A 13,657-nucleotide genomic window follows, 5' to 3' on the forward strand; every position below is an offset into this window, starting at 1 on the left:
GAGCAAGAAAAATCAAATTTTAAACGGCTAGATGGTTTTGCAAAAACTCTCATTTTAGAATCTCTTGAGGCATATGAAATTTCTGAATTGCACACTCCTAAAACTGCAAAAGAAATGCTTGAATGCCTTAAAGATAAATATAACAAAACTCCCATAAGCACTATTCATGATTTAAAGGGGAAAATATTTGGTTTTCAAGTGCAAGAAGGGGAGAATGTGACTAAACATCTGAAGGAATTTATGTGCATGCAATCCAGACTACAGGAGCATGGTGAGGCTATTGCAGAACAAGACAATCTCAACTATATTGAAAACTCTACCCAGTACTTACAAGCCAATTAAGATGATTTTGAGACTGCAAAAAGATTTGAGTCTGGAAGGCCTGTTAAATGCTATCGAGGAGGAAGCAGCCTCTAGATCTGGGGACAAGGACACTGAACAAAGGAATAGCAATTTTAAAGCCCATGTTTCAAATGAGGGAACATGGACGCCATCTCGTGGCCATAGAAATAATAGCAGCCAGAAATTTTTAAAGCAGAAATTTTCCAAGCCACATGGCCCAGGTGGGAACAAAGAAAAGAACAAAGAAAGTACTATGCATGTTGATAATGCAAATTTTTTTGGTGAAAGAGGAAGATTTTTGATTGATAGTGGATCTTCTATGCATAGTCGATATAAAGGCGTGTTTTCAGAGTTGGATGAAAGCTGGAGACCTGAAATGTTAGGTGCCAACCAGAAACCCTTACAAGTTTGTGGTGTGGGTGCGATCAAAATGAAATTGTTTACCACTGATGGAGATTTAATGCCAGTAAGACTGAAAAATGTAGCTTATGCACCTGAATCAATTGAGAATTTACTTTCAAGCCAAGTGTTTATAAGAAATAATTATGCGCACCAGCCTTTGACGGTGCGCCGCTGATAGCGGCGGACAGGGTCAGGAGCTTGGGGGTGCTGTTGGAGCCTTCCTTAAAGATGGAGGCTCAGATAGCAGCCGCTGCCAAGTCCGCGTTTTTTCATCTTAGGCGGGCAAGGCAGTTGGCCCCCTTTTTGGAGCGCGACGACCTAGCAACAGTGATCCATGCCACGGTCACCTCGAGGTTAGACTACTGTAATGCCCTCTACATGGGGCTGCCCCTGTCCCGAACTCGGAAATTGCAGCTGGTGCAGAATGCCGCGGCCCGGCTGTTATTGGGTCTCCCAAAGCGGGAACACATTCAGCCGGGTCTTCGGACCCTGCACTGGCTTCCAGTAATATACCGAGTCCGGTACAAGGTGCTGGTCATCACCTTTAAAGCCCTATATGGCTTGGGACCTGTCTACCTGAAGGACCGTCTTTCCCCGCACGTTCCCCAGAGAGTACTGAGGTCGGGAACACAAAATCTCCTTACTATCCCTGGGCCGAAGGAAGCCCGTTTGAAATCCACCAGAGAAAGGGCTTTCTCTGTTATGGCCCCTACATGGTGGAATCAGCTGCCGGAAGAGGTGAGGTCCCTGCGGGACCTTGTTCAGTTCCGCAGGGCCTGTAAGACGACCCTCTTCCGGCTAGCCTATACCTAGCTTGAGAATTTTAACGTAACTTGCCGGATTTCTTTTATATACAGTTGAAATATTTATTAATGTTTATTGATAACTATGGTTTTATCTGTTTTTATCTGTTTTAAATGCTGATCCCTTTATATGTTTAAATATTGTAATTTTGCTGGATCTACTACTGGAAGCCGCCCTGAGCCACTCGTGGGAAGGGCGGGATATAAATCTTAAATAAATAAATAAATATCTTGGTAAAGGAGATGAAGGTGAAATTATTCAGAAGAATTCTGGAATTAGTTTTAAACTGGATGAAAGAAGTGGAGCTCATTATATTATGGACTTAAATGAAAGGTCAGATGCTGTTGATGTTGTGGAAAAGACTGTTTGCCAGACTGAAGGCAGAAAGTGTGACCATAGGAGATGTGTTTGGCATGTAAAGTTAGCACACAGAAGCATGCAGAGTGTTGAGAAATTGCTAAAGGACTGTGGACTTGATGTTGTGCATTGTGATAAATCCAAGGAAAGATGTGATATTTGTCTGAGAGCAAAAGGAACTGCACCTTGCTTCAGTGGAAAAAGCAGTGTGCATAATGAAATGTTTTTGGAGACAATATTCAGTGATGTTGTTGGGCCTATAAAAGATTTGATTGGGAGAAATAATTTTCCCTCAGTTTTCACAGAAGCAAAGACAAAACATAGCATAGTCTGTATGCTCCAAAAGATGAGACTCTTGATAAATTTAAAGAATATGTTGCCATGGTTAAAAACAGATTTGGGCGTGCACCTCAAAGCTTGCTGACAGATGGAGTTGGTGAATATCGCAACAGTGAGTTCAAGAAATTTCTGAAAGCAGAAAGGATTGAACACAAAGTGACTGTCCCATGCACTTTGCAGCAGAATGAGAGTGCAGAAAGACTTAATTGTGTGTTACAGGAAATGACCAGAGCAATGCTCAAGCATTCTGGATTACCTTAAGGCCTGAGGGCTGAAGCTGTAAATACAGCAGTGTATATCCACAATAGAATACCTTCAAAAGTAACAGGAATTACTCCGTTCCAGGCTTAGTTTTGCAAGAAGCCAGGACTTAAGCATATCAAAACTTTTGGAGCAAAAGTCTATGCATATGTTCCTAGAGAAAATAGAGGGAAGTTTGATGCAAGGACTGAGATTGGATTCATAGTAGGATATCCCTCAGTGGGAAAAGGCCACAGAGTCTATGATTCAAAGCTGACCTAGGAAGAAGATACTGACTGCTGTCAATCAAAATCTAGAAGCGGAAAAACTTGTTTTGTTTGTTTGGTCAGTTAGTCAGGTGACTTCCTTTGTTCAGGCAGAGAGGTCAAGAAGAAGGAGGAAGTAGTCTTCCATTAAGAACATGATCTTCTAGTGTGAGGATGTAGTTCTATAGTGTTTGTTATTTTCACCTCCCAGTATCCTTTCCCTGTAGAAATAAGTATGTTTTTGCTTTTTCATGTTAAATGCCTCTCAATGATTATTTGATCCAGTGATCCATCGCACTGTTTGAGATAAAGAAATAGATTTTCAAACAGAATTCCCTAACAATATAGACATACAGAGATGAAATAAAGAAGTACAGTGAAGCATTAAAAGAGAGCATTAAATCAATGCATCAATATTCTCCATACTATATTTTACAAGGCATATTTACCACCCTTCAGAACAATGAGCCTCACTCATCTAAGACTCCTGTAAGGACAAGTCTGTGCTGTAAGAGCCTGGTATTAGGGATGGGAATAATAATAATAATAATAATAATAATAATAATAATAATAATAATAATAATAATAATAATAATAATAATAATAATAATAATATATTTTATTTATATCCCCCCCCCCCGAAGCAGGCTCAGGGCAGCTCACAACATGTAAAACTTACAATTTACAATATAAAACATTTTTCAAAACGATATATATAATTTACTAATTAAAATCATTATAATTAAAAACATAAAATTACAATAAAAATTAACATTTACAGTGCTGTACTCTAGATGTTCTCCTCGGTAGTTTATGATGGCCGAATATAGTGGATCAATCCACATTTAAGTGAAGGCCATTTGAAAAAGGGTAGTCTTGCAGGCCCTGTGGAATTGATCAAGACTCTGCAGGGCCCTCATTTCATCCGGTAGTTGTTTCCACCAGTGTGGAGCTGCGATCGAAAAGGCCATTTCACATATACTCTTCAGTTTGGCCTCCTTCAGCCCAGGGATTGTCAGCCGATTTTGTGCATCTGATCTCAGTGCTCTCTGGGGCACATATGGGGAGAGACGGTCCCTAAGGTAAGCAGGTCCTCAGCCATATAGGGCTTTAAAGGTAATGGCCAGCACTTTGTAATGAATCCGGTATACAAATAGCAGCCAGTGCAGCTTGCGGAGCCCTGGCTGTATGTGCTCCCACTTCGGGAGCCCTAATAACAGCGTAGCTGACGCATTCTGCACCAGCTGCAGCTTCCAGGATCGGCACAAGGACAGCCCCATGTAGAGGGCATTGCAGTAATCCAGTCTTGAGGTGTCCGTTGCGTGGATCACTGTTGCCAAGTCATGATGCTCTAGGAAAGGGGCCAACTGCCTTGCCCGCCTAAGATGGAAAAAAGCGGATTTGGCAGTGGCTTCTATCTGGGCTTCCATTGACAAGGAAGGCTCCAGTAGAATCCCCTAGCTCTTGACCTTGTGTGCTGCTTTCAATGGCGCACCATCAAAAACTGGAAGGGAGATTTCCCTTCCCAGACTGCCACGACCCAGGAAAAGGACCTCTGTCTTTATTGGATTCAGCTTCAACCTACTCAGCCTGAGCCAATCTGCCACAGCTTGCAATGCTAGGGCCAGATTTTTTGGGATGCAGTCAGGCCGACCATCCATTAGTAGATAGCACTGGGTATCATCCGCATATTGATGACACCCAAGCCCATATCTCCAGGCAATCTGGGCAAGGGGGCGCATGTAGATGTTAAATAACATCAGAGAGGGCACTGCCCCCACAATCTAGTGAGTGCCTCTGGGACAGCTCTCCCCCAATTGGCACTCTTTGTCCCCGTCCGTCAAGGAAGGAGGAAAGCCATTGTAAGGCCAGCTCCCAAATTCCTGCGTCAGTGAGGCAGTGGGTCAGCAGCCGATAGTCGACCGTATCGAACGCAGCCAATAGATCTAACAATATCAGCACTGCCACACCACCTCGATCCAGATGCCTCTGGAGATCATCCACCAAGGCAACCAGCAAATTTGCAGACGCAATCTTAGCCGCAAAGTAATCCTTCTTAGTGGCTTTGACTGCCCTCTCATAGGATCTCATAAACTCTCTTTAAGATGTTCTCGTCGCTTCGTCTTGAGTACGCTGCCATTGCCTCTCTGAGTCCTTGTTTCAGCTGTCTCAGTTACGGGGTATACCACAGAGCCAGCTTAACATGAGGGCGCAGAGGGCATCAAGGTGCGATCTCGTTGATGGCCCTGGATAGTCGGCCATGCCAAGACTCAACCAGGTCATCAAGGGAATCACTAGGGAGCCAGGGATCCCACAGTCATTAAAAACCACTCAGGGTCCATTAGACTCTGTGGGCGAGCCAAAATAGGCTTTCTGCCCATACAGGGTTGGGATGGAGCAGCCACATGAGCCTTGAGGGCAAAGTGGTCCGACCATGGCACTGCCTCAGCAGTAATATTGTCCACCAAAAACCCAGCAGCAAAGACCAAATCTAACATGTGCCCCACCTGGTGAGTGGGTGTTGTAACAAATTGGGAGAGTCCCAGTGTTGCCATGGAGGACACTAGGTCCATCGCCTGACTGGAGGTTGTGTCATCGGCATGGACACTGAAATCATCTAGGAACTCCCTAAGGATCGAGGAACTTAAACAGGAACTCCCTAAGGATCGAGGTCTTGTTATTTATGAACCTGGCATTACATAACACCAATGACGGAGTCAGGGCATTCCGCTTGACCCAACTACTTGTCACCGTCGGGATGGGATGCAGACTGGAAGGGGGCCAAGCACTATTTTGTCTCGGCCTCCTTCCCTTATAATTCTGTCTGCTCCCACTGTACTCCCCTCCCCTACTGGGATTCCAGTACTCCCCTCCCCAGGAGTACTAGAATCCCCAGGTCGGGCATCCTCACTGGTGACTGGTATGACCCTCACCAATGTGGGTACAACCTCCCTCACCACCCTATATTAGATGTTAAAACTTCCAACCCCACCCTTCCCTCTCCAATCAGATTTGGCTAGTGGTGGTTGGTGGTGGTTCATGGTTTGTGAGAAACCATCAAACATGGGTTGTGAACATCCACAGATTATGCAGTTTGCCAAACCAGTTTGTGGCCCATTGGAATCATGACTATGTAAAAGGTGTTCCTGGGCATCCTCTGCATTTCCAGAGGTCCACTTTCCAACCCCCTCCCCTTAGTTACCACCACAAACACGCCCCCTTTTTGCCTTCTATCCTGTGGATCAGCACCTTCTTGGGGTGCTGGAGACCCCATTCTTTCATTGCTCACACCTCTTGGCCTTCCTTTTCCACCTCCAAAGGTTGGTCAGCTGGCATAAACCCTGCAGCCACCATCAAATCCACTGTATCCCTTTTTTATTGTTGACAGTGTCCTTCCCCTGCATCAAACTCCTGTCCCCCCACAGAAGCCACTGCAAGTGAACTTATAAGGCATTTAAATGTCTTCTGTGCTCACTGGAGAGTCCCAGCATTGCCTTGGGTGCCAGCATGTCTGACCCATAAGCCCAAACTGAACAAACAAAAAAACAACAGGCCAGTTCATGAGTGGTTTGTGAACAATGCAATTGCCCAGATCATGGTTTGCCATCCAATGAACTGGCCTGGTTTGTCACATTATTTGCTTCATGCTCATCCATATTTGATATGACCCAGCTAATAAGAGGTAAAATTGGAGAAGCATATAACCTGCTGGTGTACAGATAATTACCACTATCACTGACCCACAGCCCATACTATCTGAATAATGTAGAATCAGCAACTTGCATATTTGGGGCCAAGGAAGAAGTTTTTGAGCATCCTTCAGACTGACTTGGCAAGGAAGCCTCTTGTGGGTGTGGGTGTGTTTGCCTGTTCCACATTGTTTGAATAAGAACTTGGGTTAATAATAATTGGGCCTGATTTAAAAAAAAAAACCCTTCAGATTGTAACAAGGACTGGCAAGAAGATTGTGAATTGCTCACTCATAGGCATGGCTAATTGACAAATACTCTGAGGCATCCAAAGATTTTTTTTTAATTTGTTTGTTTTTCAGATATGGTCAGCTGATCATTGGTTGTGCAGCTATGGCTGTGAAGGGAGTTTCCATTGGTTCTAGGCAGCATGAGCCAAATCTACTATGATGCTTTGGGAAGGGGAATGAAGCTTGGCACAGTTTTCAGGCCAGCCCAGAGTAAACAAAGCAAGTGCTAGTTAGCAAGGATTAAATTTCAAGCCAGGAAGAAGTGGCTGAAATGCTGGTTGCCAGCTCTAACTGCCCAACAGGAGGAACCTGCACTAAATTTAGTATACATTTTTAAATGAATCATAAATAAACCAAGTTTAACCCACAGTCTGATATCTTCATCTCATGTTATGGGATAAGAAAGAGGAAAGAATGAGACAAAAAACAAACAACCCCCCCCCCCCGAAGTCATAAGCAAATAATTATGTTTTTGCCTGGCACTGAAAATTCAATATATTAAAGTAGATGAACGATGAGTCCCGACAATCAGTGATTACCTTTCACATAAATTCTCATGGAAATCTTTACATTACCATGTCAGCATTGAGTCTGAGTTAAGCTGAAGCTTGAGGGTGGCTTTGGAGGTAACCACTCAGTAGAAACATTCAAAGAATTTTGATGAAAGCAAACTGAGTTTGGATGGGCAAATTCAATGAAAATTTCTTTATAGGGGGAAAAAGAAGAAGCCAATAATACACGTTTTCTTATATTGCCCAAGAACTTTGGAGCATACATTTCTAAAATTTTGAATAAAATAGTAAATGATACTCATTTGGAACCATATGCATGTGTGTGTGTGTGTAGTTGAGATGAATGTGTGTGTTTGCGTGTAGTTGAGATGAATATTGATCTTGAATTAATACTGTGTTTATTGACCACTGCTGTTAAAGAGTCTCCATTAGAAATAATGTTATAATTATTTCTCCCTCTGTTTGTTTTGGCAGCAGTGGAATGGCAGAGACACAGCTTTAATGGTCACCAGAGTTGTAAACCACAGGCGGTTTTCTGCTACTGTCAGTGTTGCAGACACTTCGCAGCGCAGCATCAGCAAATATCGATGTGTTATCCGCTCTGATGGTGGATCAGGGGTTTCAAACTATGCAGAATTAATAGTTAAAGGTAAGCAGTGTCAAATAAAATCCTTTGACGTTGTTCTTTCTTGTATCTGTACAAACACAAAATGTCTACAGGAGTTTCTACACTGAGCTTTGACAATGAGCCAGTGATTCCAAACTCTGAGATAAGGACATTCCAGAAGTCTTCTCTTTTCTGTAGAAGTGCTCAGTTAATACAATGGGTATTACAATGATGAACACTAAATACAAGGATGTTTTCTGTTGCAGACTCTCAAATTATGGAACCTCTCACCACAGAAATGTGCCTGAGGTTTAGACTCCAGGCAGAAACAGTTCTATTTCCCCAAGACTTTGGTTAATTTCTGAAGTCTGGTTTTTTTCAGTGAAGTTTCTGTTGTCCTTTTGGTCATACCCTTGTTTCACTTTGTTCTCTTGGTTTATTTTTTAGTAGAATGCTTTTGATTCAACAATACTGTCATAATTATAACTTTATAATTCTTTTTTTTTAGAAATGTATTCAAATAATGCCTTGTTTATAATTCTGATCCTGCCTGTTGGATGTAGATGATGTGGGACTTTCATCCTTGACTTGAGAAAGACACTCCAGCATTTCACATCCAACTTTTGTATTGCCAGTAGGGGTAAAGTAGAATGCCCTGACCCCTTAAACACTGGCATTTTGGTCTTATTGATATTGTCAGATAGCAGGGATCTCCACCAATCCATACCAGGATTTTCCCTTAGAGAACTGTCAAAATAAACCAGGCTGAAGTTCAACCAGAAAAGTGTTTCATTATAAAAGTATAAAATAGCAAAACACACATACAAAGCACACAGAAAACATACAAGTTAGCTAGGAGGAAATAAAGGGAAGAGGGGAAGATGATAGTGATTTTGAAGAGGTGACATTTACCAGTAGAGAAGCTTGAGGTACATGAAGAAGGCTGAGAAATGGCCAGCATTTCACAGAGCAAAGACGGAAGCAGTGTCCTTAATCATGCAAGCCGAGGCATGTGCTGTTTAGCGTCGAGAACACCCATACACAGGACCGGTGTCTAGGTGTGCTTGATATAGGAAAAATGTTCCCTGGGGCTTTGCTGATGCATGCGCCCCCCAAAACAATGCTTTGGTGTGCTTTTTGGAGAGTAAACAATAAAGTAGGAGAAGTTTTATGGGTCTTCCTGAGGAGTAAAAAAGGTGTGAATGTATTTTGATGTTCCAGGGACTACTGGATAGGGAAGTGATGCTAAATTGGGATAAAAGGGTCAGAGGAGTTGACAGGATTGTTCATGGGGAACTTGTCCTTAATTATGCATTTTCTTAGGGTGGGGAGAGGGTTTTTAGTCAGCCAGCTGCCTTTGACTTCACTTCCAAAGATTTTTCTAGACTTGACTCTGGCTTGTCTCTTACTGGCATCCATTTTGTGTATCACTCTGGACCAGTGTTTCATAGTTATGATTTTTGAAGTGATATTTGTATGAAGGGTATTTACCTCTTTTTATGCTCTAAACCAGGGGTGTCAAACATGCAGGCTGGGGGCCGAAGCAGGTCCTTGGAGAGCTCCTATCAAGCCTCTAAGTAACTGGCTGCCATCTGCTTCCTTCTCCCTCTCTCTTGCTTCTTTCTGCATCACAGCTTGCTTTGCCAGGCTTGCTCCATCGAACAGGAGCTACAGAGCAAAGTCTCTATTTTCTCCATTGGTTGAGGCTCCTCCCTTGGGGAGGAAGGGGAGAGAGATAGCTTGCTTTGCCATGCTCTTTCAATTGCACAGCAGAGCTACTGAACTAAGCCTCTCTTCCTTCTATTGACTGAGTCTTCTCCCTCTCCTGGGTCCCTGGGGAAGGAAGGAAAAAGCCAGAGCTTCCTTTGCCCGGTTCCCTGGATTACACAGGAGAGATAAAAAGAAAGCACCTTTAAGACCAACAACGAGTGCTAATGTTTTAAGCAAGTTTTATTTTAAGCTTTTTAAAAAATCCTTTGTCTATGTCTTTTATAAAGTTTATATCTCTGCTACCTGGCATTACGTTTTATATGACATACATGGCCTGGCCTGACAAGGTCTAATTTATGTCAGATCAAGCCCTCATAACAAATGAGTTTGACACCCCTGCTCTAAACTGCTCCTTCTGTGGGAGAAGAGGCCTGACTTTTAACAGTGCCATTGTACAGTCTTTAACGTGGACACTGCACTTATGGATTTATCAGTGGACATTATGTTTAGAAGTGCCTAACGTTTATAAAAAAATGGAATACTAATGTCTATGAGAAGAACATAGGTGAGATCAAGATATAGATGGAGAAGGAAACTGTTCATCAGTACTGAAAATGTTGACTCTAGTTGTTGTGATGTAATGGAATTTTGTTGTTGTTCAGTCGCACAGTCAAGTTCGACTCTTTGCGACCCCATGGACAAAGTCACACCAGGCCCTCCTGTCTTCTACCATCCTCCGAAGTCTGCTCAAATGGAGTAGTAAATAATAGTAATAGAATAGTACATTGTAAATGGTGATGAATGACCACCTTGTAGACAAGACACTGATAAATTCAATATGAGGAGTAAACAGATGGGAAGGTGAAGAAGTCATTGTGGCAGGCAGTGCTGACAAAGAGGTCAAGGTAATTAAGTGTAGATTAAGTATTATTTTGCTAAGACTTGCTTTTCATTGTATTTTACTCCTATTGATCAGGTAAATTTATGAGTACTTGATGTGAGGTTAGTCTAATGAAGTACTGATGTCCCTTCGGAATTGTATGGATCAGTGCTTCTGGAAAGGTCCAACTAATTTGTTGAGGATAATATTAAATTTGCAGTGATGTGCATGCACAGAACTTGAAATGAAAGCAAATTGGAATTGCTTAATTCTAAAGAGCTGTTTATTGAATTGCAGTAATGCACTTGGATATACATTGAATTAGTCAGTAATTGAAGCCTACCTCAATTGACAATCTTGTCTGTATCAAGACATACCAAATGGCTGGGTGCAGGTATGTTTTCAAAAGAACAGAAGTAGAAAATGTGTCTTTTTTAAAAAATGCTGAACCAAGACCAAAATACTGCATAAAACACTAAGCACTGAATCAGTAGAAAATTATACATTATATGATCTCGAGAAATTAAGTACAACAGAATTTGTGATAAGCAGAATGATGATGAACTGCATCATCTTCCTTTCTGTGCAAAGGAAGTATTAAGAGATAATAAGGACAGGTGTGTAATATTTGTTCATGTCTTGTGGCTCTCAAACACCTGACATTTATTCTTATTCTATTCTATATTTACTAATCTTGGTATCAAGGCAAAGAGAGAGGCATAATGATGCAAATGGTGGTCATTGATTTATATGGTACATGCATGTTTCCTTCTTCCACTGGTGCCAAACAATAATTCCTGAATCTTTCCCTGTGCTGGTCTTGTGGTGGCTGTTATCCCCAACTAATCAAGTTTGGCCACCTCTGGTTTATAGAAAATGAAGGTTGGCAACTGTCCACTGCTGGAAATCAAAAGTTAAATAAAGAAATGCTGATATGTTTTAACAACTATTCCTTTTAAAATCAGCCACTCTTGACACAGTTGGTACATTGTTTCAGTTCTGCCTTGACAAATGTAAGATACTTGGTTCAGTAACTAATGAAAATTTTACTTCTGGTATAAATTATATGAATATTTATTGAATAGTGTTAATTGAATAGCATACAAGAAGTATATTTACAACTTGGAGCCATCTGTAGAATGTTATTCAAAGGACTGTGTGGCTTCTGCATGCATACAGTACAAGATGGCTTTTTAAGTGCCTCAGGAATGTTGACAGAATGTTTGTGGCTATCGCTTCTGTGCTGGATCAGTGTGCACACATGTCTTACTTTCAGAGGCTAGGGCAGACAGATTCTACTCCCAAGTTTGAAGAATACCCAAAGAGAGACAAATTCCTTATGAGAAACGTTGTTTATTAAAAGTCAGTAGGTGCAAGGTGATGCATGAAGCCATGAAGACGGAGGAGTAGGAGGAGGGGAAGGGGGAAAGAAAGAAAGAAAGAAAGAAAGAAAGAAAGAAAGAAAGAAAGAAAGAAAGAAAGAAAGAAAGAAAGAAAGAAAGAAAGAAAGAAAGAAAGAAAGAAAGAAAGAAAGAAAGAGTTTCCCATGGCAGATAAACTCCAGGGCCTTTGCTAAGGGGACACATCTGTACAGTCCCCCATTCCCAGCAAAGTCCTCTGAGTTACAGGCAAGTTGAGGCACCTGTAGATTTTGCACAGACAAACCTCTGCTCTTTGTATAACACAGATTTCAAAATTCAGGAAGCCAGGTCTTCCCAAATAGAAAATAATACCACTTTAAAATTTAAATGCCAAACATGCTAAATAATGGATAGTACACCTAGCATCTGAAGTCCAGATATCCAGAGGCCAGGTACACCACCCTTTAGAAGGGAGATTATTTACTATAGGTGGTAGTCAGACCTTGTTGCTGGACTCTGAAAAGGGCTCATATACTGCCAAATAGTTGTTTCCTTGGGGTGGGGGAGTGGAGTACTTCCTTTCCCATTCCTGCATCTCCCCAAACCTTAAGCACTCCTGAAATTTCAGGAAATGAACTGTTATTACATCTGGGATTTCATGAGTATTTGTGTCATCCTGGATATCTCCGTCCAAGCCCCAAACTGCTAATTTCAGTTAAATTTCAGCTGAATGTACTATTTTGATATGCAATACAGATATTTCTCTGTTCAAGTCTTATCTCTAGTTCTTTATGTACAAGGTGTATTTCAAGGCAATAAAAAATGGTGCTGTGAATGTCATTCATTTTGTGAAAGTTGCATGTTGTTTGCTACAGTGGTTATCTTTCCAAGACTGGGATCCCTAATCACACTTGCTTAGAAGCGGTACCCACTGTCTTGGGTGCAGCTGCACTGATAATACACACATTGCTGGTATGGCTATCTATTAATTCAATTGCAAAGCTGGAAAGAACTGCTGAGAATCCTTTTTTATTTCATGGTTGTTTTCTTCTCAGCAAATGTATTGGATCATCAAGTAGTAATGCGGTTAATTTTTGCTAGCTTGCAGGTTCAATTTGGCTATTTCTGTCTTGCTATACCTTCTCCCTTTGTGGCTCAAACTCATTAGTCTTTAGTTTAGTCTTTAGCATTGTTCTTTAGTTTTAGCTCTGCTCACCAACTTCGTAGCTTGCGGTGCTTGCAGTATGTAATGGTAGCTTGCATACTGAACAATCAGTTCTGCCTCCTGCCAAAAGCAGCAATAATACTGGATGAAGCAACAGCAAGAGTGATCATCCTTTTTTGGTAACCTGTACTCAAAATTAGATTTATAATAAACACCATACCTTGCCTTTCCCCAGAATGGGAACCCAAATTACCTTACACTGTTGCCATTTTCATTTTATCTTCACAACACCCCTGTGAAGTGGTCTGGCTAAATCTGTGTGGCTTGCCCAAAGTCAGCCAGAAAATTTCAGCAGCAGAGTGGGGATTTGACCCTGGATTTCCTTGAGCCTAGTCAGACAATCTAACCACTACATGACACTGACTCTGATAACTGAGGGAAATTGTTAAACCCCATTTGTTTTATAACATCTCCTTTCTTACAAAACCAAAATGGGCTTAACAACTTTCCTGACAGTGCTGTCTTCGTAGGCTTTTCATGAGGGAACACTGAGGGAACTTCAGATGAAACAAAGAAGACTTATCTGCTTGTGAAAAACAATAATATAAGAAAACATATTAATATCCCTTTGGTGCCACAACCAAAAGTCCCTCCATTGGATTGTTACCTGTCTAACCTCAGAAGGCAGGGGCA

The 13,657-nt window shown here is 41.7% G+C and overlaps 1 protein-coding gene across 1 annotated transcript in view; it reads left to right on the forward strand.

Moving 5' to 3' along the window:
* The window catches only part of PTPRT (protein tyrosine phosphatase receptor type T), a 1,094,059-nt gene that overhangs the window by 419,876 nt on the left and 660,526 nt on the right, over window positions 1-13,657 (forward strand). The window contains exon 6 of the mRNA XM_060230934.1: window positions 7,716-7,890. Coding sequence (XP_060086917.1) covers window positions 7,716-7,890 — 175 coding nt within the window. The remainder of the gene's footprint in view (window positions 1-7,715; window positions 7,891-13,657) is intronic.

This window comes from Heteronotia binoei, chromosome 2, assembly GCF_032191835.1.
Source record: "Heteronotia binoei isolate CCM8104 ecotype False Entrance Well chromosome 2, APGP_CSIRO_Hbin_v1, whole genome shotgun sequence".
NCBI lineage: Eukaryota > Metazoa > Chordata > Lepidosauria > Squamata > Gekkonidae > Heteronotia > Heteronotia binoei.